Source organism: Ixodes scapularis, unplaced genomic scaffold (assembly GCF_016920785.2).
Source record: "Ixodes scapularis isolate PalLabHiFi unplaced genomic scaffold, ASM1692078v2 PGA_scaffold1__304_contigs__length_218370807, whole genome shotgun sequence".
Lineage (NCBI taxonomy): Eukaryota > Metazoa > Arthropoda > Arachnida > Ixodida > Ixodidae > Ixodes > Ixodes scapularis.
The window spans coordinates 172550519-172574071 of NW_024609846.1; the positions used below are offsets into that span (position 1 = coordinate 172550519).

The 23553-nt window shown below is 46.2% G+C and overlaps 1 protein-coding gene across 4 annotated transcripts in view; it reads left to right on the top strand.

The window, feature by feature from the left end:
* Positions 1–23553, top strand: part of LOC8052304 (protein retinal degeneration B) — a 144485-nt gene that overhangs the window by 34688 nt on the left and 86244 nt on the right. For all 4 annotated transcript variants that reach the window (XM_029977865.4, XM_029977867.4, XM_029977866.4 and 1 more), the window contains exons 5-6: positions 10906–11166; positions 15656–15858. In XM_029977865.4, coding sequence (XP_029833725.2) covers positions 10906–11166; positions 15656–15858 — 464 coding nt within the window. The remainder of the gene's footprint in view (positions 1–10905; positions 11167–15655; positions 15859–23553) is intronic.

Here is a 23553-nt window from a genome sequence, read left to right on the forward strand (position 1 = left end):
ATGCCGGCTTTTGGGCAAAGGTAGGCAAATGTAGAACAATGAATTGCATTGTCCCCGCTGGTGCCCCTGTCGTGCAAGCACGTTCGCATGCGCGTGAATGAAAGTTACGCAGGCTTGGATGTTCACGTGCTTGGCTGCAGGATTACAGGCAGCGGTAGTCTGCTCGAAACCGAGACTGTGCCACTCCGCTCCACGGCTAACTGATTCCCGGCGTGCAACGTGTGCAGTGTTGGATGGAGAAATTTTTGAAAGTGGCATGTTAGTGACATTGACATCGAAATTTCCGGTGATGATTGTCTGGTGGGGCATCCTCGAGTCTTGCTACTGGGAAGTTTCGAATTGTGAAGTTTTTGATGTCAGAGGGAGTCTTTCTAGGTGAGATGTGCATGGAAAAGATGAGGCATCCTTGAGGGTTTCACAGTGTAGACATCGCCACAATTAAACGTGTGCTAGGAATGGGGTTCAAGACGCGATGCGTCCCCCTACAAACCCACTCCCTTACCCCTCAATCCCAGCCCAGCTACGTTTGCAGGCGCACCCGTGCCTACCATCATTTGGCCGATGGGTGAACTGTTGTGGTTGAATCTGGTAACATGATTTAATGTCTGTTTTGTGCTTGATGCAACGCCGATGCCACAAATGTAGCTGGGAAGTCCCTATAACAGTTATTGCTGTAAAACAAAAAATTGCCAACGACCACTTAAAGTGTGCGATGATTGAGAGCGGTAGCTGCTGCATGTTGAAGGAAATTTGCCGGAAGCCAGTGCACTGTACAATGTTTGCAAAGGGTTTTTTGCTTCCAGTGGAATTAATCTAGGAGACGTGCGTGAGGAGGTGTGTGCCTTGATGGGATTGTGCGAGATGTTGCATGTGTTAGAGAATTGGAGAAAGGCACAGAGGCATGCTTTTTCTTTTGGTTGAATCACTTCCAGAACAGGGGCGCCTGTGACTGCGCCTGCGATGGAAGAAGTGAAAGTGAATGCGAGCTTTTCTATAAGGGTGCGGAAAGCACACAAGAACGGAACCTAGGCGGCAGCAGTGGGGAGGCGAGGGAGCGTATCCGCACAGTGCGACCACGTGGATCTTTTGCAACGGCAGCTTCCAGAGGGGTGTAGGGAGGGGGCAAGGGGAGGGAGAGCGTTGTCGGAAGGTTTGTGGATGTAGCAGGAATGATGGGGGGGGGGGGGGGGGGGCGGTGAGTGCTCTCTCTATGATCACATAGGTTTTTTGGAACGGCGGCAGCCTACAGAAGGGAAGACGGGGGAGGGAGGGGGAGAGTGAGCGAGAAAGAGCCTTGTTGCAGTTGGCGTGTATTTGTGAGGAACGACGGGGAGAGGGAGAGCAGTTCCTCTGCTGTAGAGTGGGGTTTTGCATTTGTACATGAGCATTTTTTTGCTGGGAATGGGCATTAACAGCTAGCACTCTAATACAATTTGAGACTAAGTCAGTGTTACAAACTATGGCGCACCGTGCATTCACGAGGGCGCCCATCAAACCATTCAGCCAATCTTGGCCGCGACACGATCACATGGTCGTGTTGCCGCGGGGTCGATCGGGATCTCGAATTCGGCTCCCGACGCGCCGCCTTCTCTCCTAGCCACTGGAAAGCGCTGCAGGCGCCTCCGTGGCAGGCAAGGAGAAACCTCCTCGCCCATCGATAGATATATACTTGGTGAGGCAGGGAACGAGAGAGCTCTAAGGACTCCGGACGAGACCGAGACGCAGGCACTGGCAGGCAAGTGGGTGGCGACCGGATCTAGGATATCGCGGGACGCGAGGCCTAAGGGCCTTCTTTGTGTTTAGCGTTGGGCTTAACGTGAGTTTGTAAATATTTGTGTAATGTAGCTTGTATTTGTATTTTAGATTGAGTGTTTTGTAGCGTTGTGTGTTATTGTTCCAAGAAACTGGGAGCAGAATCCCGCTCCCGTGAAAGAACCAGGCTGGACTCGGGTTGTTGACGGACCACGTGGGAAACGGCGAATCGGCGGTGGTCCGCGATTTCCGACAAAACTCATAAGGGCGCACGAGGAATGCACCAAAAGACTTTTACTTTTTATACTGTACACACGGAGTAGTCTCGCATTCAGAAGTAGACTCGAGAGTACCAATGGCACGGGGGAGTTTGCTTCACAGATCTACGACCTGCAGGAAAAATTATTGCTTAAATATATTCATACGAGCGGTAATAGCAGTTAGCAGATTTGGGTGATGTAAGCACTCTGAATGGCAACTCTTCGGCTTTACATATTTAGGACTGTTGAATTCTTGAAGATCACTATAAATTTGAAAAGTAGGTTCAGCCGCCGGCGCATGCTTCTGTTTCTCCAAGGGCTGCACTTCGTTCTGCTTTTTCCTTGCCGTAATTAATGTCGAAGTATTAAAATCAGTTGGATGTCCCCATGATTACCGTAATTTCTCGCATACATCCCGCACCTGCTCACAATGGAGGTTTGTGCATCTGCTTTTTTGCCAAACGCACAGCAGAGCTGGGCACAATACTTAAAAAATGTATCTTTGATACCTCAAAAATTGCATTTCCGACACCAACACAAGATACAGAATTGAAATTGATTTGCGACTCAGATGCTGTACACTGCATCGCCAATACTTTGATACGTCACTAAAATCACCAATATTAATATAGCTGGTAATATGATTGGCTGAGTTACGAGATTTATCCATGGTTTCTGTAATATTTAGTGTCTTCAATATAACGGACTGTTTTTGAAGGGGCTCAAACGAATCCAGCCACACAGATTTCTTTAGGCTCCACTGTTGGCGCAGCTGGTTCCTTTAGAACTTTAGCATTGGACTGAAGTCATGGTGACAGATAAATGATCACTTCCATAAGGAGCGTACAGCAAATTGTTTTTCACTAATGTTCCTCATGCGAACCAGTCTATGAGCACTTGACCACCGTAATACTTCGATTCATCGCCCATCCGCAGTCATTGTCCACCCCACTTTTTGGGCGAATATCGATTTTCAAAAAAACACCGAGCAATTGCCTCCTTTACAATACCTGAATGTGGACTCCACGATCCTCGAACATTCATCCTACCTGAATGACGCGGCCGTAATGCTTACAGTTGTAGGACGTCCCTGACAAAGTGAAACGAAGGGGAGAAATACATTTATCTTTGTTTACGCATCTCTTCCCCAATTTCCGTGACCCCGAAGTCGTAGTACATGCATGCAAAATGAAAATGATGGAGATAACAAAATAAAACTTTGTTTTGCTTACAAAAAAGTTTGTTTGGACAAAAAAAAAAGTCAAAACGGCAACACAAGCAGTAACCCGTTCAGGAATTGCGAAATCAGCGAATGCCCTATATCCTGGAACGTAACCGCGGAGTGTAAGGTCAAAGTCCATCTCCACTGAAGTAAGGTCACCTCGAACCCGCTCCTCCTCCCTGAACGTCGCGACCGCGTTTGGTAAGGTTGCGCAATGTTTAAGTCAAGCTGTCATGGTAAATAAAGATTCGCTGGAACGCCGCACGCAGACATTTGTAGAGTGCCCCATTCTGAGCTCCGTGTTCATGGTGCCGTCCATGCCACGCAGCAACGCCGCCTCAAGTCGGTTTGGTAGCACGCCACACACAGACGCACGCATGTATGCACCAAATAAGAAAGAGCCTCTCCTTGCGATTGACAAGGCGCCTGACTTGGCCCGACGCCAAAGTATTTGCCGACGCGATCGCCAGCTTTTCCGCTCCCCCAGCATGGCTCTTTGTTGCTTATTTCGTCCGCTCGCTCGCTCGCTTGTTGAGCCTGGTTGGTTTTTCTATTCTCTTGTTGACTTTCTTATTTTTTACTAACGAAGAAAACATAGCGGTGTTAAAAACTTGCTTTCACGGAACAAACACTTCTGCTGTGTGCCGATTGGCGGTGTTCCTCACACATTTACAAGCAACGGACCTTGCGGTAGTAAAACATTCTCTCGTGAGAATTTCTTGCATAAAACAATGAAACTAATTTAAATTTTGAGTTTAATGAATTTCTTGTGCAGCCGCACTAGATACGTACAGAAAAATGTGCGTTTCTCTAGCTTTTTGTAAACTTTTTGTGCTTATTCACCGAGACATGGCCCACCCAACTTTTTTATGAATTTCGGGTGGCAAGGGGATGGGCAATGACTCGGGATATTACGGCATACACAAGAATAAACTACCGCAAAATCCCGAGAAATGGCCCACCTAACTTCAAGAGGAATTCGGGTGAAAACATGGAGTGGGCTATCTTTCGGTGTACAATCAAGAAAAGTTAAAAAAATTGCTATCTTAGTTGTGTCCCTTCCAAGCTCGTTATGGTGGCGAGAGGCAACGAAGCAACGATGACTGTACTTCACAGTCGGCGACGTTCGCTTCTATCCCGCGATAGCTAACTAGCCGCATTTACGCCGAGGCCATCATTGATCCCAGCACTACTACTACTAAGAGTGGGCTATATTTCGGTTTAAAAAAAATAGCAAATCTAGCCAAAAATAAGGGTGGGCTATCATTTGGGGGTGGGGCATCTCTCAGGATTTTACGGTAGGAACCTTTTCTGATGGTTTTTGTTTGTTAATGCAGTATTTACCGGTTGCCTCTTCCTTTGCCCTGTGCTGAAAGGTGCAAGCTCAATGCGCTTAGCAAAGCCGAACAGTTATCTCCCCAGCACTGTGTTTAACAAACGCTTGAAGTTGAACATTCTGCGTTAAAAGCTAGAAGGAAAACAGCAAAAATAAAATGGCTCAAAGTTTTTATTAGGCAAAACCAGGGTGTCGAACCAGAACCGAACCGAACCGAAAACCGGAACCGAACCGGTATTTTTTTCGGAACTGAACCCGAACCCGAACCGTTATATTGTTATCGCGATGAACCCAAACCGGAACTGAACCGGAAAAAAAAAATAACGGTTACCGGCTCATGTCAAAACGGTTCGGCCACGCGCTGTTGACAATGAATGTGCTATCAATGCCATTTGTTTTTTAAGTGCCGTCAACTGACACACTCCTCGCTTACATATTTTTCTTCTCCACTCAGTCTTAGGAATATAAACGCTGCATCCATGAATCTTGACAAACGCTGCATCCATGAATCTTGACATAACAACCAGTATTGCGCTGGTCGCGGCTTGCACGGAGGAAAAAGTATTGGAAGGCTGTGCAAAAAAAAAAAAATCGCGTCACGGGATTTCATTTTCCTACAATCTCGTAAATCCTAAATGCTGCTGTGTGCTCATTTCATAACACGTTTCTAGAACGCGCGAGTTCTTGAAGCTTGCTTCCATTGGAATGACAAAAGAAAAGGCTGTGGAGTTTGATAATAATGCATCCGGTTTCGTATAGGCACTTAGAAGCTAACATATTTGTGAGACAGCGAACTCTTCTAGTTTAATATTTATCCTATTACGTCCTTCTGGCGTTGCGTTCGGTGAAGTGTTTTTCATATTCCGTATCTTGTTTAATGAAAACTTCTTTTGAGGGTCTAATTTGAGTTACCGAAGGCTAGTTCAAATAAAGAAAGCTGTATTTTCTGCCCACTGTTCCTTCAATTGCTTACACGCCGAGGTGGCGGGATAGTTAGCGAGTTCTAGTTGTAAGTGGGTTTGTAAGGAGGTCGCGGATTTTACAGCTACTGCGTCGGACCCAATTAGATGAAGTCCGAATGCGTAAACGTCGGTGAGGTAACCTTTGAGTGCACATAAAGAAACCATTCCTGGTAGAAATCCCTGAGTCTTACACTACGATGTATCCCGTTTCGTATGTGCTGATTTCAGATGTTTTATTTGTAATTTATTTTGATGTTGCAATTTGTCATTTATAATTTCCGAACCGGTTCGCGAACCGGTTCAGCGCCCCGAACCAGTTCGCGAACCGGTTCGCGGATCGAATTAATCGAACCGGAACTGAACCGGAACAACATAAATTTACCTGAACCTGAACCGTAACCGAACCTGTATTTTTTTCGGTTCGACACACTGGGCAAAACGTATCTTGCTAATCTCTTTTATTTGGATGTTACCTTTACTTAAAGGTCTTAAGTAATAGCCTTTGCTCAAACCGCCGGTCCGAAAGAGTCATACGATGCGGCCATGCTATAACCGAAGCAAATAAAAAAAGTCTCTCTATAGAAGCAGACGAACACGTTGCCGTGTTGTATTTGATGAAAGCGGCTTTTATCAATTGATAAAGAATAAAAAGGGAATCAACGAATTTCTTTGTTTAGTGTGCTTGTGCCCGAGCTAGCACCGCTGGCCCAGAGTCTAACTCTGAGCACCTTCAAAATCTGCAGCACAGCATTCTTTTTTTTTGAGTATCGAGTATTATGAAAATACACAATACACTAAAGATGTATTTTTGATACCAATTCACCGATGCTTTCATTTCTGGCGAGCGCTACCAAATACCGCTATATAAAATGGATCGAAATAAATATAAAAAATAAATGTAGCTTTGATACTGGCCATGCCTTGAGTGCAGCAGCCATTGTGGCATCCCCTGTTTCTTGTGTCTATATTTTTTTCATCCGACTCCCACCAACACACTCGTCAGTTTACTCCGCATATGCGTTTATGTTTCCACATTTTTAAATGCACAGCATTCATAGGGCCTGCTCTACTGCTTTCATGTCCAAGTCCAGGATGGTGCCTAAATAGACCGTACAGGCGACGACTTTTCTTAGAGCGGGGACTTTCCTCGGTGTGTGCCTAGCGGCAGCAAAACAGACTACATTCCTGCACCCAAAGTGATGCAGGAGCGACAATGTCAAGCGCAGCAGGGTGAGGAGGGAGGGAGCAAGAGATGTGGCCCAGCAGTGACAGGAAGCCGGTTGCCATTCTGGAACATTTGACCGTCAGTTTAAGCGCCAGTTCGTAGACAATCCAATCCGTGCACTGCGTAATGTGTGCTGTAGACTGTGGTTCTGGGTGGACGGGAGCAGAGGTGATCTAAACACCGTGCATCTTAGAATACCTTTGGCAGATGTCACAGAGACAGCCAATCCTTTTTTTTTTTAGTTCTCAATTTCAAAAATGTCTTGTAGACGTTGATACTCACAACTGGCAAGCTGTTGAGGTGAAATGCTACAGTAACAGAGGCTCGCTAATCGGTTGAATGTGGGCGCCAAAAGAAAATTGACGCCACATTTTGAAGCACTGCACACTTTATCAGTTCATGAAACTCCTATCGCAAATGTTTGAATCTCCTTATTGGCTGAGACAGCGAATTTAAACATTTCTTCGTAGCACTGTTGAGACCGGTTATAACGAAGTCAACGGGAATCTGAAATCACTTCGCTGTATCCGCTTCTTTGTTATATCTGGACTTCATAAAAGTAACACGCGTAACAATAACAAAAAGATAACATGAGCCTTCACAGGCACATGTTTATTGTGCCCGCAGAAAGCGGTCGAGGCTTCCCTGCACACGCACTCTGCTAGATCGCAGCCGCTTACCAACTACGAGAAGCTCCAATCGAAAGAAGATCCTGTGAGTTACGGACGGACCGTGTCGACAACTGCGACGGCCGCCGCGGAGGATGCCAGTGGTGGATGGCATTCTTTGCGTTTATGCGCACTTCATCGAGGATGGCGGCACGCTTTTATTTCAAGGAGGTTGCCTTTATCTTCCTTGTCAAGGTGCCGGTGGAGCCGATATTCACTATCGTTGAGTGGCGATGAGTCGCCTAATCGGTTCTTGAGCGGAGCTAGACTTATGCGCAGAGAGCGCTAGCGACGTTGACACGGAACCGTGGAGCATACAAAGAAGCGCGCACGGCATCGGCGTAGTTTGTTTCATCATGATGAGTTCTGGTTTCTGGAACATTTTTGCAGATTTGGTTGTAATAATTCATACATAATCATAACTAGAAAGGAATAACCGAGACCAAAGAGATTAACCAAGGAGCTCGGCGGGAATCAAACCCCAGACCATGCGATCTGCAGTCCAACATCTCTGCTTGGCTTTACAAGTAAGAGCTGAACAAGGGTGAAAGCAACTGGGCAAAGTATGACTTGATGCCGACAGTTGCCTGCGGTAGCACGGGATTCTCCGTGACCAGTGATACTTAGTCCAGAACACCAAGTCCACAGGCGACTGTTGGCAGCGAGTCATACTTGGACCATCATGCTTAATCTACAGACGACCATCGGCGTTAAGTTGTACTTAGTCTAGCATAATTACAGTAGGCTCACAATAATTCAAACTTTGATATTTTATACATATAGTTAATTCAAACAAATTTCAAAATTTTGGTTGCCCCGCTGTGTTTGGTTTAGCACCGGCTAAATCAATCACTCAAGAAAAAAAATGAAAGCCGTTTACCCTGTAACGCCGGATTAGAGCGCAGTTCTTGAGTAGGAGGATGGAAGCGTACTGAGGGATAGGTGACTCCTTGAGGTCACGTGACCTCAGGGGGGGGGGGGGGGGGGTCACGTGACCTCGCGGGGGTCACGTGACCTCGCGGTTACGCCGACGGCGACGCCGCTCAAGCCAGAGACGGGCCCCTAAGAGCTGCGCTCTAAAAATTGCAGAATCGTGGGGCCTTGGCTGTGCGTGATTGGTTATGTACGTGATAGGTACACATACATAGACGATCGGCTCCAGGACAATGCACTTTTGGCACTGCTCTATTGGCTGCACCATACCATGGCGTCAGCTGCGGTCGGACTTTAACCGAAACAGACCATGGTCCACAGGCGACTGTCTGCAGCGAGCTACACTTAGTTTGTAGACAACCAAACGCCTGCGCGGCTGATTCCCGAACAAAGAAGCGTAGCCTCGTCACGACATCACGGTGTGGATCACAAGGTACCAGGGGACAGCACAGCGGGCTTATGACGTCGCAACTTCCGACAAGTCTCAATTGATAGAGTAAAGGAGGCAATAAACCTCCTTCCCGCACCATTACTTCAGTTGCAACAGGGGGCTCCTTGCGATCCGAGAGCGCTAAGAGTTAGAGTTCCTACGCGCGCTCATCAGTAGAAACAGAACCCACGGTAAACTTCTAACTAAAACATGCTCGGGACACGCTGCACTCCGTAAAAAATTTAAGCTTGTCTCGATCATTCGGGTGAGCTCGGAGACCGCTAGGGTGTGTTGTCTGTGTCTTGCATCCGACACCGCCTGAAGTTCCTCACAACTGAGCACAGCAAATCATAACGCACGCAAATACATGCATGACACACATTCTGTGCTCCCTGGGTTTATCGTAATCGGAGTGATCGAGGCGAGCTTAAATTTTTTTCTCTAAGAGTCGAAAGGATGCACTCAATACGACCGCTCAGTGCAGTTGACCAGTTAGTAACTTTCCTTTTTTTGTTTATTGTTGTCTCAAATTAACTCCAAGTCACACACTCAGGTAACTAACTATTAGAGCCTCATCCGAAAAATTACTGCCACGGCTACTACGCCATTATGCGACTAAACCATTGTCATCTGTCCTCTCTTTTTTCTTGTATGTGGGTCTCTGATGTCATGTGTCAACAACATTAATGTGGTGGAAGGTGCTTATTTAAGGGGTGACACTACCCAAAAAAGTAAATTTTTGAACCACTTGTCCGATTTAAATTATATTTACAAGGCTTGTCTTTGTTGATGTTGAGAACATTTCTGCCAAATTTTGTTAACCTGGGTGAAGTACAAAAAAACCTGCAAACCTTCAAAGGTGAAAGTGGGCGTGCCTGCGTAGGAAAACTATTGTTTTAAAATTACTTTTAAATTTGTCGTTTTCATGTGTTATATTGCGTTAGGACAGTTCAGAGCAAATAACTATGGAACTATATTTCTATGTTATACCATCTTTCATGACAAAAGAGCCATATAAACACAAATACAGTGTTTTAGATCTCCATCCTTTGTCCAAAATTTTTGTTTCTGAGCATGAAAACTGACAAAAATAAAAGATACAAGCTCATAGTTATCTTCCCCTTGAAATTTTCGCCCCAGAAAAACTCATAAAGATTAATCCAAGTTATGTAATAACAAAACAATAGTTTTCCTAAAGTGAAATTTATGCCAGAAAGTGGAATGGAGAAAAATGCTTTTAAAGTGCTCCAACCTCTACCTTTTCTTTAGCGTTGGTGGACCGAAAATAATTTATAAAAAATTAACTATGCAGTAGAATCTAATGAAACTTTCTGGAAATACCCTCTAGATGTTGGGGGATGTAAATATGACATTTTTCAAAATTAACGTTTTTTTTGCAGAAATTGTTTTTTCTGGGTAGTGTCCCCCCTCAAGGCACTGACCTGAATGTTCATATACGGTGCCCACCAATATGCTTCCAAAGTAAAATATAAACAGGTGCTGATGCCTTGCTCGCGCTGACAGTGTTGCATGGTATGCCTCGCAGCGACCATCGGGGTGACCGGAATGGAAGTTAGGAGGATGCAATCTCGCGTTTCATTGTCTGTCACTGTAGCAGAGTGGGGACTCGAACGAAGGGCGAGAGGGCAGCTTGCATAGCCCCTCGTCACAGACATGATCATCAGACGTGATTTCCATTCCCCTTTGTCGCAAATGTGTTTGACAGACGTGATTTCCTTGTCTTCCTTGTCGCAGACGTGATCAGTGTACATGATTTCCAGTTCCCTCTTGTCACAAACTTGATCTACAGATGTGATTTCCTCTAACTCTTTGCCTTCCCTTTTGTCCCAGACGTGAATGAGAGACGTAATTTTCTCTCTCAACCTGACCTACGAGTGATTGTCAGACGTGATATCTGTTCCCCCTTTCGTCGCACACGGTGATTGACCAACATGATTGCCCGTTCACCCTCGTCACAGGCGTGCTCGAGACACGTGATTGTCTCTCCCAAACTCTCCCAACAGATGTGATTGTCTCCCAGCCTGACACAGACGTGCTCGACAGATGTGATTGTTCCTCGAAACCTCTCTCAACAGACGTGATTTCCCTTGTCGCAGACGTAATCGACGTGGTGCGGGACCAGCTGTTTGGGGCAGACTATGTGCGTGAGGAGGACCCCCGGCTGTTTGTGTCCCCCAAGACGGGGCGGGGTCCCCTGGACGAGGACTGGATCCAGGGCTTCCTGGACCACCGGCTGCAGGGAATGCCCCCGCCCCCTCCGGGCGACGGCACCATCATGTGCGCCTACAAACTGTGCCGCGTGGAGTTCCGCTACTGGGGCATGCAGAGCAAAATCGAGAAGTTCATCCACGACGTCGGTGAGTCCTTGGTAGCTTCGTTCGATTTCCCTGCTCAACCGGTGCAAAAGAGTGTAGGGCTCACCCACACCTCCTGTACCTCCTGCACCGGTGCAGGAGGTGCGGGTGAGCTCTACACTTTTCTGCACTGCTGCAGGAAGTGCGAGTAAATCAAACAAAGCTAGTGGTTTTTTTTTTTTGCAAAACGTCCATACAATTGAAAGACTGAGGCAGCTAAATGGGGCGGAGGCCCATACAACCGAGTGCTGGCTGCCCCCTCAGCTGTATGTTGACATATGCATGTTAATGCATATATGTTAGGTAGTGACTTTTTCGACGATCAATTTCAAAAGAATTTTTAATATTATTTTGACGTTTGCGACTCCACTGCCTAAAGACGTAAAATTATTTTCAAAAACATTTTGACGTCCCCCGTCAAAAATTTTTTCTATTATTTTGACGTCTCAAACTTGGAACTTTGGAGCTCCTGAGCTCGGACCGGGCAGCGATAAAAAATGGTGGTAAAAAAAAATATCATCTAGCTTGCAGGCAGCATCGCTGTTCGACACATATTTTCCGATGTCACAGATGTCGAAATAATTTAGAGATATTTTGACGATGGACGTCGAAATAGTCATTGCCAGAAATGCCTATATGTTCACATGCATGTCAGTGTTGTTTGTATGTTAACTCATGTTAACATATAGCGTAAAATCCCACAAGGGCACGCCCTCCCGAGAAATTGCCCATCGTGTTTTTCTGGCTGAATATCCGTGACATAAAAATTACGAAATATCGCCCACTCCCTGATTTCCATCGGATATCACGCGATATGTGATAAGAATCACATGAACTGCACGATCTGTGGCTCCTGTACATGTGACAAGTGAGTTTGCAGTGGGTTTCCCCATTTGTGTTCGCAATCTGTGTGTGTAACATTGATTCCCACGGTACATAAGTTTGTAGCCGGTTTCTGCGTATTTGTTGCACCGTGCAACACGAATCGGCTGCATCCGCAGTTTGCGCTATCCTTTTCCATGACACAAGAATTTGTAGCGAATTCCCACGTGTTTATCGCGTTGTGAAAGGTGAATTTGCCGTGTCCGCAACGTGCGGTATCAGATCCCATGTCGCGTGGTTTTTAGCGGGCGCCCCTTTGTTTATCGTTAATTTTTGATAAAATTTTGCCGTCTCATCCCCAAACGTAGCCCACCTCATGTTTTTCATCATCTATCTCTTCATTTTGGTGGGTGCCTTTACAGGATTTTGCGTTATACATATTTATGCAATCTTTATGTTAATGTATGTATGCTTTTATGCATGTTAATATTAGCAGCATGTTTTCTGGTCTATAACGTGCACAGTTGTTGCACCATTGTGCCGTTTTCACAGAAATGTTGGTATACAACTGACTTATACACCAGAAAATATGGTAGTACTCCAGTGAAAAGTCGGTAATGCCACCTCGCTTTTGCCCTTTAGAGTCTGGACATAGTGCCGTGCATGTGCACATTTTATGTGTATTGCAAAGGGATGCCACACTATTTATATTAGGGTGGTTTTGGTTGAATTTGAACAAACTTGTTGGGTGGGGCCTTCAGATTTGCTCGAAAAACATATAGGTGTGGTAGCCTGATCGCTCTGGTGGACGAAAATGCCTTTCAAACCAGACAGCATGAAATCCCTCAGAAACGCCCACTTCCTAAGTGTTGCCCACTTCATATTTTTCCCTTTTATCTCTTCACCGCATATGAACAGTACCGAGTGTTTCGAAGAAAAAAGAGTCACGCTTTTCTCTCCCCATAAATAAACTGGGCATTGCTGAATGTTCAGTCTCCTCCCAAGTGTATAGAGCCAGCAGTTGGGATCAAATGTTAATTTTGTAGAACTTGCCGTAAAAAATTGAGCAGGAGCCCACGGAAAAGTTGGCGATAATCACAACAGAAACGGAGATGAGTGCTAGTTAGGTCTAGGAGCAGAAGGGGCACAGAGTAGGGTAGGCCTTCGTTTGATTTGACGAAATGGTGTAGGAGCAGTGCAGGGGTCTGGTTTTTTAGAGCCATCACGCCACTCTCATCATGCCTACTCTCTCAGAGTGCTTTAGCGCTATGCACTGGTGCACAGGTGTAAAGCTTCGACGCTTTGCACCAGCCTCTGGGAGAGGCAGCTGATGTGGAAGAGCTGCTCGATTTTGCTCGGTGTGCTAGGCAGTGGCTGCTTTATATTAATTGGTCGATATTTAATATGCAAAAGGGGGGCACTTATTGAAGTATGGGCGTACACTCGATATTTTAAGGTACCAATATTCAATTAAAATGTTATAGGCAACTGCTGGGAATTTTTAATTGCCAACAGTGGCCCACGAAGACTACCGGGAGGTGAATGGCATCTGCTACTATGAAGGGGCCTTACCCTCTCTGAAAATTTTCAAAAATTGCTTTCAACTTATGAATTAGGTAATGATATAAGTTCTGAAACTTTGGTATATGGTTCCATTTGCTAGAACTACATTTGGGCTGAGAAAGACCATTTGGCTATGCATAGTCTATTTTTTGTGGGAAGGAACACACTGTCCTCTTTTCTTTCCAAATCCTTGGTACAAACTATAGCCGGTGACAGGTCAAGAACGAAGTGGAAGCTCCTCCCACCCCTTTCCACTTCAGCGGAGTGAACGGAGGAGAGGAGGTTACCTCCCCTCCAGCGTTCGTACTACTAAAGTGGAAAGAGGTGGGAGGAGCATCCACTTCGTTCTTGACCTGTCACCGACTATAGTTGGATAGGAGAAAGTCTCGGGGATAGCATGGTGGAATGCGTCGGAATCTCAAGGTGATTGTTTCTGAACTTTGGCCATGATCTGCATACATTTTACTTCACTCAAACGTTTCATATTTATTTACGTTGTAGTGCCTATTGCAGCTTAATTTAAGAAGATGGCAGATTTCTGTCTTTTATAATTCTTTTTTTTTTTATAAATTCACAAGTTTCCTGTTTGGAAGGGCAATACTGGGCTAGTTGGTACGAAGACGTGGGGAACATGACAGTGCACAAAGGACGAGGACAAAGGAAAAGAACGCACAAGGCACACAAGTGCTGTTATGTGTGTTCCGTTGCCTTGTTCTCATCCTTAGTGCACTGTTATGTTCCACATTGCTACTTGGAGCAGTCTTGCATCGAAATTTTGGGGATGTACCGATGTGCACTGCGGTTGCACATTGGTGGATCCCCGGGAGTCCTCGAATGAATTCTCGGTCTTTTGCCGAGGCGTGCCAGATGCCGTTTGTTGTTTTGGCAAGTAAACCCCAAGAAATTTACTTTTCGTGAGATGTGACATTAGATCTGACTTTCCATTTGTCAGTGCCTACCATAAAATACCGCAGAAGCGCCTACTTTGTACAAGCACCCAATCTTAACAGTTCCCAAACTTGGAAATTCTGCAAATTGTATATTAAAGGCCGACTACCAGACTCGAGATTCTGCAAGGCAGAAGATCCTGCTCACCATGGGAGAGGAGGAAACAGGCAACGGTAAACAGGGTAGAAGGGGGAGAGGAGAAAGGGAGAGAAAAGTGGAAAGTGCGAACTGATTGCCGGTTTTTAAGCACCCACCCCCTCCGAAGCGTTTGTATCAGCGAAAAATATTCACCCCGTTGCGGCTGCCACGAGACTGCCAGCAGCAGTGAGGGGGATATCGTGTAAAACTAAACGTGCTTTCTCCAATTCCGCTCATCCTACCTTCCAAGCTCTTTATTACCCGCTATCTTCGTTTTTACCGATTTGACCGGACAAGTGCCCGTGTCTAGATTAACCCAGTATTCAGTGAAAGTGGGGGAGGTTGCTTTCCCGGTATTTACAGTAATTCTGAATGGAGGAACTGATTTGACGTGTTTCAATCCGGTTAGTGGAAATCCAGTTTTTTCCGTTTGCCTCGAGGGCAGCGAGATGGCCGCAGAGTGAGCTGCTGGACTCTCATGTCACAGTCGCCGTTGGTGGTGAGGGGGGCAGCCCCATCTTGAACGCTGCACTTTCGTCACCTCCGAAAGGGACGGGCTCTCTCAGTCGTTCTCGGAGTGGGCGATAGTACTTTGTATGTGCCTCCTGTACGCTTGCGCCTGCTAGCTCTCGGGAATGTATCTGTGGGCGAGTCTTTTCTCCTCTCTGGCAGTCGGTGTGTTGAATGTGGGCATGTTGTACCTTATGTTTGGGGCTCATTAAGAGGCCTTTAACACCCGGCCCACGTTCCGTTACGTTTTACTCTTCCGTAAGGGCTGCGTTGTACGGCAAACGGGTGCACCCGTCGCAGCGGTTGATGCGCGAGTACGTCGCGGAATGGGAGTTGGGACACAAGCTGTTGTGAGCTCTGGTCTTTTAGTTACGAGCTTCGGCTTATATCCCCGCAACTTGGTGCCCAACACGGGGCCCCCTTGTCCGGGTCGGTCAAGTCCCCTCGGCTTCGACGCAACGTTGCCTTCCGCGAGATCTCCGATCTTGACCCGTGGGCCGTTTCATTGCAGCACTGCGCAAGACGATGCTGCGTGCACACCGGCAGGCCTGGGCCTGGCAGGACGAGTGGGTGGGGCTCACGATGGAGGACATCCGACAGATCGAGCGGGAGACCCAGGAGGCCCTGGCCCGCAAGATGGCCGCCGACGCAACCCCCGAGGGGGACGAGGACGGTGCCCTGCAGCACTCCTGCTCTGCCGCCTCCATCCCAAAGGTGGGCGCCCCGAGAGAAGCCCCCGCCTGTCCCGGGGGGCGCTGAGCCCGCCGCCGGACAGGAAACGCGATTCCCAGATGCCAACTCGGCACGCGTGTCCAAACACGAGCCTCCGGTATGTGATGTAGAGAGTCCAGCGCATTGGCCTTGCTCTCTAGGAGGCATTGCCTTGAGCCTAGGTGACCCCGGTTGAGCGGCTGAACGCGTGATGCACCCTTTTCTTATTCTGAAGTAACGGGGCAAAAAAATGCAACAGAATAAAAGCATCCTTACCAATGCACCGCTTGTTTATTTTATTCTTGGCTCTCTCTACCTATGCTTGCCACACTGCTTTTGCCCACCACGCTCACTTCCTTGACCACACCCACCCCTGCACGTGACCCACACCCCACAACCGGCGGGAAAAAAAAAGAAAAAAAATTAGTTAGTGCATACGTGGACTATATGCTCCATAAATTTCCGTAAAAATATGGTTGCAGCTGAAGGAACGTCCATGGGCTCCCGCCGCATCATGATGATGTTGGGTGCGCAAGAAGCAAATGCCCGTAGCATGGAGCCTGGTAGAGGCAAATGTGCAGCCCCCACGCTGCCATCTTCGAGGCGCATGTGCAGAATTGTGTACAGTCGCATGAGAGAGTCGCGTGAATTGCCCATGCCACAGAGCACGCGAGCTCAGCCGCTCGGCCGCTGTTCAGAGCAATGAGCGAAGACTAGAATCACGGCTGCCAGAGCAGCGTCTATCGCCGTTTCAATTAGACAGGAGCACTTCGCGTGTAAGCGAGCAAACAAGCAAATAAAAAACGCGCGTGCGCACTGCGCGGTTCTTGGCAGCAGGCAGCGCTCCGTACAACGTCACTTCCGTGACCAAGTTTTCATGACATCGACCTTTCTACTTTACACCCCCTTCCAAGCGTGGAGAAAGACGTAGTTGTGCGCGTCAAAAGAGACCACGCATATTCCCCCACGCAAAGCAATGTTCGGATCTTTGTCAAAAACGATAACTTTACCCATGTTAAATATTTGGTCCTCACCACGATCGCTGCTTTTGACCGAAGCGCCGTCCTTATAGTCGCGAGCGTCGTCTTTTGTCTTGTCCGACCAATTGCTTATGCGGTCATGTTGAAAAATAGCGCGACTGGGACGAGGACACACAGAGATGAAGAGAACACAAGAAGAAAACAGTTGCGCTGTTTTTCAACATGAACTCTCACCAACTCGCCCAGTTATCGATCCTTATCAATTGCTTATGCGGTACTTCTTTATGCTTGTCCGTGCCATCTCGTCAGGAACTGTTTGCAGTTTGAAGACTCTGCCTTTTCGTCCTTGACACCTGTGTATGCACGACTCATTTACCTTGTATCTCCGATCTGCCACTATCTCTCCAATCTCTTTGGCCATGCTGATGACTTTTTTTCTTTATTTGTTTTACGGATTTCTTTTTGGCATAGGTGGCAGAGATAAAGGCATGGTGCCTTCTAGGGGCCTCTGCCCACCTACAGTTTCAGTGGTTCAACATGTAGAGTTGATAACAAGTGCAAAATTAATTCAGCTTTTGCCACACCGTAAACGATTGCCACCAGTCACAGTTGATTGTGAATGAGATGGTGAAATTTTGTCAATGAACCACATCTGGAAGATAACGCAAAGAAGGCAATCCCAAAGGAGGAGGTGGGGAACAAAATTGAAAAGAGAGAAAAAGTACCTAGGAGAGAACGGGGAAGAGGGATTCTGGGAGCACTACAGTCCTACAGCTTGGTGCACATTGCCATGAAGTTGCACTGTATGCCACAATTTTTTATTAACCCGCAACCTTACTTTGCGTTTAAGCTTATTAAATTCTTTGTGCAGGTAATACATGCAAAAATATTGTACCTCTTTCTCTCTTCTTTTACTGCTTTAAACTGAAAATGAGCGTGACTAAGCAAGCAGTGATGAATATTCCGTCAGCTCACGATGCAGAAAGGAAGCAGGAGCAGGCAGCTACGTTGGAGCAAGCAAGCTAATGATGCTAAGTCTGCAAGGGCATGCAAGAAAGCTATTGGAGCTGTGTGCAGTGTTGCCACGCTGTATTGGACACCGGCAGATATGTGGGCAGACGACATCGCAACGCTTCCAAACATGACGGCCTTGCTGAATTGGCAGATCGAAGTGTTCAATGATTAACTTAAATTTTTTTATAAATATGCAAATCGTATTTAATAAATATATGATGATATGTAAGGGATTCTAACAGCGTAGTAGTCTCATATTTTATTTTTTATGTGTCATGACACCTTTCATTTAAGCTGATAGTACACTTGAAGTGCACATTTTTTCTGTCCTGAAATAGTAATGTTTAACCATCTGGAAATTTTTAAAACAAGATAAGAGCTTTACTATTTGTTTATATATTCAGAAATTTTGGTGCATTTGTCAACAGCAATCTCGCGAGCTGCGTCCATTCACTCTTTGCAAACTAAATTGCCTTCCTTTTATCTTTGAGTTCAAACTCTTTATCCGCCCTTTCAGAGCGGTTCAAAAGACAGTTGCCTCCAAATGTCGCAGTACCTCGTCGATATGTTCTCGGTTAATACGTTTTCCGGGATGTTGCATTTGCAAATTCCAGTCCTGTTGAGCTACCATAGGGATGTGTGCACCAATTTCCCATTCGTCGTGTTTTGCCTTTTCAGTTCTTAAATCCAAAAACGGGCACCCGACGCCCCCTTCCTGCTCAACTATGGACACCGTTTTCTTTTTTCTTCTCCAAACCTGCCTCTTTTTTACCTCCTTCCCACTCTGCACTATGCTTCTTATCCCTGTACTTGTCCCCCACGCACACGCGACCTCGGACTAGGCTTGGAAAAATTAAGGCTTTTGCAATAGCCCAATCATCTTGCTTTCTCACTCTCTGGCTCGCGCTTTTATCAACCTTGGTTTCCCTGGTACCACTAGTTTCGTTCCGCTTAGAGTCTGGATCGTGTGCACCACACGGCAACACGAATAAAGCTTCACTGTTTTGCACCGGCTCGCACTTTGGGCTTCACTGCTTTGCAACGGCATACTATCAGCAACGGTTGATGCGAAGTAGGGGGGAATATGAGTTAACTCAATAGGCTCAGAAATTTTGCTGACTCTTATACTAGGTCAGCATTTCCCGTGTACGATTATAGATGGACCATAATTTTAAAGAGCACTATAAAAAGTTGACCAATGTTTGAATAAGTGTGGTAGTTCTTCACGGTGGGATGGTACACGATAAATTGCAGTGTCAGCATTGATTTTCGTCTCACATCTGGGCTCCCGAATTTGTGTCGGTTGTTACGTTTTCCCGAATTGTTTTTATGTTGTTGCAGTTTTTGGAAAAACACATCATAAGGGTTTTGCCATATCTGCATCTCATTATTGAAAATAAATTTTCGGCAGAAAAAACAAGGCATTGGATTGTGGGAACCTCCATTAAATGTGAGTCGGGACCTCCTTTGCTTTGAATTAAGAATTCTTGTACGATAGATGCAAGGGAAGTTTCACATTATTGCTGAATAATGCTGTTCTGCAAATATTTGAATTTTCAAATAGTAGTTTCAAATAATACGCTATTTGATATTCGCTTCGATATGAATTGTGATATTCATACTTTTCGAAGTGTTAATCATGGCAAGTTAGCCCCGTTGAGGGCGCTTTATACCGAGCACCTAAACACTGCAGTGAAGTAATACCTGCAGAGCTTGTGGGCTCCGTAAGTATTGCTTCCCCGCCATGCAGAGGTGTTCGGTGAGAAGTGAACTCAAGGCTATTACATTGCGATTCTGTAAGAGTGTAAGTTAGGCAGCTATGTCTCGACAACTCACGCTCATTATTCACACTTTTTTTTTTTTGTCAAATTTGAAATTTAAAAAAAATATATTTTAGAATAGCAAGCAGATTTACAAACCCCCTTGATTAGGATAGCTGCAACAATTTTTTTGGATACTTGCCAAAGGTCATAAATATAGCTATACAGTGCAATCCAGTTATAACGATAATGAGAAAACCCGAAAATGCAACCGTTCTAACCAATTATCGTTGTAGCTGGACTAGACCTGGTCGTTTCTAGTTTAAAAACTCTATAAACTGATGGTTATAAGTGGTATATTGTTATATGTGGTATTGTTAAAAGTAGATTGCACTCTACTAAAATTATCTGAACTCAGAAGTGGACCAGTGGAAGGTTGGCAAGTACCTTCATGAGTTCAGCTGAATTGTCGTTTAGGCACGGTGCGTGGTAGTGAAAGGCTTGGACAAACCATTTGGCCGAAACCACTATTCACTTCGAATTCGCTTCGAACTCAAAATTCACTATATACACATGGCTACTTAATAGCAAATGACCGCCTAATTGCTTTTATTGTCAGATAAAAACTTTGCCTTTTGTGTTTGAGACATGTGCATTTTGTTGAAGTTACAAATAACTGATCTCGAAGGCAAGTAGTTTTACAGGTTAATACCGTGATATCCGGAGTCTTTGCCCATCACCGAAACTGAACCCACCCCACCGACCTTTTGGCAAAATATTGATTTCCTAAAGAAACGCCCAGAGGTTGCCTACCCCCGCCAAAAACCCTACCATGGCCCTCGCAATAGACAAACACCCTCTGTCCACTGAATGTTGCGACCACAGACCGTTGGAGGATGTCTGCGATAAAGAAAAAGAATGGAGATAACATACATCCTTCACGACTTTCTTGGCCGCAAGCTTAGAGGGTGCTCTTGCCAAAGAAAAACTATGGAGTGAACAGAATAAAGCTTTTTTTTTTGTTCGCACATCAAGCCATTCGTACCCCCCCCCCCCAGAAAAAACCATAAGATATCTGAGATAAACAAAAACCTGTCTTCGGTCTCTGGGAGCGTCATGGTTATAGGTCGCGAGGTAAAAAAAGTTTGGTAGCAATTAAGGAAAAAATAAATAGACAACTGAACGATGTGCGCTTTTGTTCGTAACTGAAAGTGAGTTTGTCTCCACTCAAAATGCACTGCAAAATTTCTAACATACGCATAAAAAAAAAAAAATTAGATATGATTTGTTGCGTCGTTAGCTGCACCAATAGTTACAATGTAATTGGAATTTTTTAATAGTAGTTTTGCATAGTGCGCTATTCGATATTCGCTTTCAGATGGACTCCAGTGTTTGTAATTTTCTCAGTGTTTGTCATGGTAGGTTACTCCCATTATTCCTTACTGAGCACCGGTGCGCGGCAGTGAAGCAACACACGTGGAGATGACACCCCAATCCCACAAAGCTTGCTTGGCTGCAGTGCAGCCACATATTGAGGAAGAAAGCTCACCTTCAAAGTGGGGTTGCACGCACATACCCCTGGTGTGCCTAAAAAGAAAAAATCTAAAATAAAATGTAGATATACTATGCAAGAGTCAGGCAGCGGTGTCCTGACAACCTATGTTCATTATTCATGCTTGTATCTTTTTGTAAGATTGAAGAGAGGATGTTTTTATATAGCAAGATGATTTATAAATCCCACCAACGAGATATAGCTGGCAACGAACGCCGCCAACGAACGAGCATACGGCACCGAGAGCCAGCGTCTTTAGCAGACAATCTTTTTGACTCAAAAGCGGCGCGCGTTCCGCAGGCGGCGACATCGCAGAAACAAAAACAGGCGCGGTAACAACAAGGAACTGCAGTTCCCTGTCTGCTAAATACTCCAGCTCTCGGCGTCGTCTGCTCGTTCGTTGGCGGCAGTTGGCGTCGCGACCGCTTGCGCCATCTCTTGTCTCCCGTGCGAAACGGCGCCGTGTTGTTTGCAGACCGGTGGCTTCACTGCGTTTCCATAGGAGCTAAGCCTTCTTTTTTCTTACTTTTTCCTCAAATAAGTTCGCTCTTTGCAAATTTTACGAAAAAAATGGACCATCTGTGGGCAACGCTGCACAAAGTCATAGCGCGATAGGTTAAGAAACCGAATTTTCCGGTCGATTTAAAAAGCCTGGCGTCTCCTTGTATCACCCTATATATCTGATTAGAAAATATTTGGCTAAAACCACTATTCACTTCGAATTCCTTTGTTTTTTTTATTACGTTGGTTTTTCATGCGGCATAGATTTAAAGGTAAAAGTGCATTCGTGTTTCCTGGAAGAAGTCCAGAGGGGAATGGCGGTGTGGGCGTCATGTCCAACGTTGAAAGTCTGGCAGCCCATTAGGAGGGAGGCCCACCTGGCCAAGATGCGCCGACAGGTCGCTCGAAGGCCCAGGCATGTCCAAAGGTGATGCTCGAGATCCACCTCCCAAACCGGGGCGTGGAGGCGGATCTCGAATTTGTTTCGAACTAAAATCCACTATATGCACATGTTAATACCACAAATCGTTTTGCGGACAGCGACGTCAGCGAACGTGCGACCATCTTGCCAGAGTATTGCAACCGCAGTCGGAATACGTTTGTGACTGAAAATTTGCTTGAATGTCACACACAGAGATTCGGGAATTACCTACGCCACGCAGCAGTAGAGCCAGCCACCCATGTTGTACGTGTGCTGCGTACGCACCAATCAAAAGCGTTGCACAAGAGCATGCCCCTTGCGATAGATGTGGCACTCGACGCACCTTCCATTGAGCTGGAAAACGCTTGCCTGCTTGCCACTCACATTTCATCCTGCCTTGCCAGCTTCTCTTACTCGCTGCACATGAGCAATTAATTTTTATTTTTCGATTGCCTCCTTGTTTTGTACTCTGTTCACACTTCAGCGTACAGGACAGTACAGTCCACAGGCACAGGAGTGTGGCTTCAAAGCGTGCTTTCACGAAACTGGTTTATGCTAAGAAGGCGTGTTTTAAAGCGAGGAGCTAGCTCATGCTTGTCACCTTCGCTGCCCATTGGCTGAAGGCGTTCGGAGTTTAGAACGGCACGAGGGGTATATGTGTTTTGCATCCAGCTAGATTGGCATATAGTATGCACTCGCTTGGCTTTCCAATTGTCTGTTGGTACTGCGAAAATATGAAACATGTCACCGGTATTCATCACATGCACAATGGCAACATATTTGGCACGACTAAAACCTTGTTTCACGATCGAATTCTGATTGAGGTCACTGTATTTTTCCAGCCAGTGGCATTAGATATGTTAAGTTAAACAGGTGTTTTTTAGCTTTTACGGCACTAGCTGGTTAGTACCCCTTTCCGGCAGAAAATGCCTGTGAACGAACGCAAAACCCCACTCTACAGCAGAGGCACCGCTCTCCCTCTCTCCACTGTTTCTCACACATACGTGCCAACTATGGCAAGGCTCTCTCTCAATCTCCTTCTCGCCCCCCTCCCTGTAGGCTGCCGCTGTTCCGAAAAACCCACATAATCATGGGGAGACCGCTCCCTACCTCCCTATCATTCCTGCTACATCTACATACCCTCCGGCAATGCTCTCCCTTCCTTCCCCTTTCCCAACACCCCTCCAGCAGCTGCCAATGCAAAATACTGATGTGGTCACCTCCCCAACGGCAGCCTCCGTTGCAAAATACCCACGTCGTCGCGCTGTGGCGACACGCTCCCTCGCCTCCTCACTGCTGCCGCCCTGGTGCCGTTCTTGCGTACTCTCCGTGCCTCCACAGAACAGATTGCCTACATACTTTCACCGCAACCGCGATAACGAGTGCCCCCGCTCCCTCTCAAACACACGTGGCCAAACCACCCAAGCGTCGCGCTGCATCCAAGGAACAGGCATTGCAGGTGCGCCGCGC